The sequence below is a fragment of the Fonticula alba genome (assembly GCF_000388065.1).
Source record: "Fonticula alba strain ATCC 38817 unplaced genomic scaffold supercont2.6, whole genome shotgun sequence".
NCBI classification, from domain to species: domain Eukaryota; order Rotosphaerida; family Fonticulaceae; genus Fonticula; species Fonticula alba.
In genome coordinates this window covers 518155-521196 of record NW_009242976.1, presented here as the reverse complement: position 1 = coordinate 521196, position 3042 = coordinate 518155, and the positions used below count along the sequence as shown (strand labels likewise).

General features: G+C 65.3%; 1 protein-coding gene across 1 annotated transcript; it reads left to right on the top strand.

Moving 5' to 3' along the window:
- Positions 1–68: 68 nt before the first annotated feature.
- On the top strand, positions 69–1941 carry H696_03780 (hypothetical protein; the record flags this gene model as incomplete). Its single annotated transcript, XM_009497638.1, has 7 exons — positions 69–173; positions 357–461; positions 491–623; positions 721–815; positions 1068–1194; positions 1275–1597; positions 1810–1941. 7 exons carry the CDS (start codon positions 69–71, stop codon positions 1939–1941), a joined length of 1020 nt encoding a protein of 339 aa, XP_009495913.1.
- Positions 1942–3042: the final 1101 nt, after the last annotated feature.

Here is a 3042-nt window from a genome sequence, read left to right as displayed (position 1 = left end):
CCCCCCCCCCCCCTCCCTGCTCCGGCTGGTCTCGCTTTGTCCCTGTCTGCGCCGGCTCTGCCACACCCATGTTTGTCCTTGGCTTTTTCTCCCTCCTGGCCATCGGTGCCTTGGTGCACCTCGTGCAGCGCTTCCTCCGGCCGCAACTGCGCGCTGTCGACTACAGCTCGATGGTGCGTCCTGCCCGCGCCTGCTTCGCCCCCTTCCGCTGGCCGATCATTTACACGCACCCTGCATCCGCTCGTGCATATCTCTTCCCCTCCTCTTTCCCTCCCTCCCCCCCTCCCCCTCCCCCTCCCCCTCTCTCTGTACCACCCACCTCCCCCGGGGCCTTCCTTTCGTGGTAACCTCCGAAGCATGCGCTTGTGACCGGAGGCACCAAGGGTCTCGGTCGAGAGCTGGCCCTCGAGCTGGCCCGGCGCGGGGCGTCGGTGACCGTTGCCGCCCGCGGGGCGGCTGATGTCGAGCGGCCGTGGCCGCCCTGCGAAAGGTGGCCGTGTCGCCGGATCAGCGGTTCTGCGGGGCTTCCTGCGATGTCACCTCGCCCGAGCAGGTGGCCGCCCTCTTTGCCAAGGCCGAGGCCGAAACCGGCAGCGTGCCGGATGTGCTGATCCCTTGTGCCGGTGCGTGACATTGCGTCGATCTCGCCGGATGTCCCTCCCGCATGGTGCTGACCACTGTGCGGCATGTTTGGCCTTTTGCTTTCGCGGCTGCTGCCAGGCGTGGCTATCCCGGGCCTCTTTCTGGACATGGAGCTGAAGGCCTTCAACACCATGATGAATCTCAACTACTTCGGCATGCTGAATGTTGTGCACGTACGTTGTCGCATCGAGTGGCGGTCTCGTCATCAGGCCGCCCGCCGTTCACCTAAAATTGCGCGCCGAAGCAAGCGAAGCAGCCCTCCCCGAATTTCTTGATCTCTCTCTCTCTCTCTCTTTCTTTCTCTCTCTAACATACACACACAACTCCCCTCGCCCACGGATCACATCCATCCCCCCCCCCCCCACTGGCCCCTGCACGCGCACTGGCGCATGGCCATTTATGCAACCTTGTGTACATGTTCACAGGAAGGTCTCCGTCGGATCGATGCCACACCCAGCCGCAAGGGCAATGTCATCCTGATCTCCTCCACGGCGGCGCTCATTTCCTTTGCCGGCTACTCGGGCTATGCACCGAGCAAGTTCGCCGTTCGCGGTGCGCCCTGCCGACCCGCCCTTTTTTTCCCCACCCTGCCCCGCACTCCGCCCGGTGATCCCTGACCCGATTGTGCCCAGCCTTTGCGGATGCCCTGCGCAATGAGCTTGCGTGCGACACCAACCGCGCGATCGAGGTGCACATGGCCTACCCGCCGAACATGCAGACCGAGGGCTTCGAGATCGAGAACCTCACCAAGCCGGAGATCACCCGGCAAATTGAGGGCTCGGTGGACGCCATGCAGCCTTCCACATGTGCGCGACTCATCCTCGACGCCGCCCTCCACCGGGGTGAGTACCAGATCTCCATGGATCTGCTCACGTCGCTGGTGCGCATGTCCGCCAACGGGGTGGTTCCCCGCTCGAATCCGGTCATGGAGCTGGTCTTGGCGCCCATCCTCACGGTGCGTACATGCTCAGGGGGCTGGCCGGCTCCGCGGGCCCTCTTGCTTCTTCTTGGCCATTTCCCCTCCCCCTCTCCTTCTCGCCTTGCGTGTGGGATTCCTCATGCTGACTCTCCCTCTCTCTCTCTCTCTCTCTCCCCTCTCATTTCGGGATATATATATATATATATACATATGCGGGTGTCCTGCGTTCCTGCGACCCGCACGTCCAGGTGGTCACCGAGATCGTGGCCCGCTACTTCGACTTCTGTGTCACCAGCCACAGTCGCCGCCACAACACCGCCTCGGCGGCCGATGCCCCGGGTTTTGGCCAGGCCCCGACGGCCCCATTGAAGTCTGACTAGTGTCCCATGCGGGGCGCCCAGTCCTGCTGGCCCTTTTCTCCTCCGCGCCTGTCTCACGGTAGCTCCATCGGCCGTGGCATTGCCCGGGGAATGTCCCTCTTCCCGCATGCGACGCGCGCACATGTGTGCATTTCAGTGACAATGCACCTGCGCAAACATGCTCGGGTGTGGTGTGTTTGCACGCCCATACGTGGGGGGCCAGGGTCGGCTATGGACAGGCCCACAGGACGGGATGCAGGCGACATGCCGGCAGGTGTGGCGAGTGCTCAAGTGTGTCTGTGTGTGTGTGTGTGTGTGTCGGGGAGAAGGGGGAGGAGGGGACGAGGCCCAGGTGGCCACCTGGGAGTCTGCCCTCCGTTCGAGTGGTGGTTCTCGATCAGTTGGCCGGGGGAGGGGAGAAAGCCAGAGATCTCCCCTCAACCCCTGCTTCTTCGCCGCCACGAGCGCGGGACCCCACGGCCGCCGGTCCTCCGGACGGAGGCCGGTGGCGGCCAACAATTGGCCCAGCGGGTAATGGACAACACGTGACTCGAACATTTGGACGCCGGCCATTGGTCCTCTCTGTTAAATACGGGGCCGCCTCCTGCTGCCTCGCACACGGTGGCCCCGGTGGCGGGTGGCGAGTGTCCCCCCGGTGCGACGGTGCGTCTCGTCGGTGGCGCGGTCGTCCGGATCCCAGGCCCGCTGCCCCGCCCCGGGTCCCCCCCCCCCCGGGCGAGGGGGACCCGGGGCCTTCTCCGGGGCCGGGTCGAGGGGCCGGCCGGGCCCGTCGTGTGTATCTCCCCGGTTTTCGCCTGCTCGCCGTCCAGGGGGCAGATAGAGCCCGATCGCCGAGCGTGCCGCGGCCGGTCCCCCCCCAGAGCAGGGTGAGCGTGGACCGGCGAAAACCCCCTGCCGGCGGTGCAGCCGGATGACGCGCCCGTGGTTTTTGTGCCCCGCCGAATAATACCGGGCTTCTAGCATTTTCATTGATCGGTGTGGGACGATCGGCCGTGCGTGCCATCACAGCTCGCTTGGGGCAGGGGGAGAACACCAACGACCATGTCCACAATGCAAGCAAGACGCCCTCAACCACGTTGGACGGGGGGGGGAGGGGGGGGG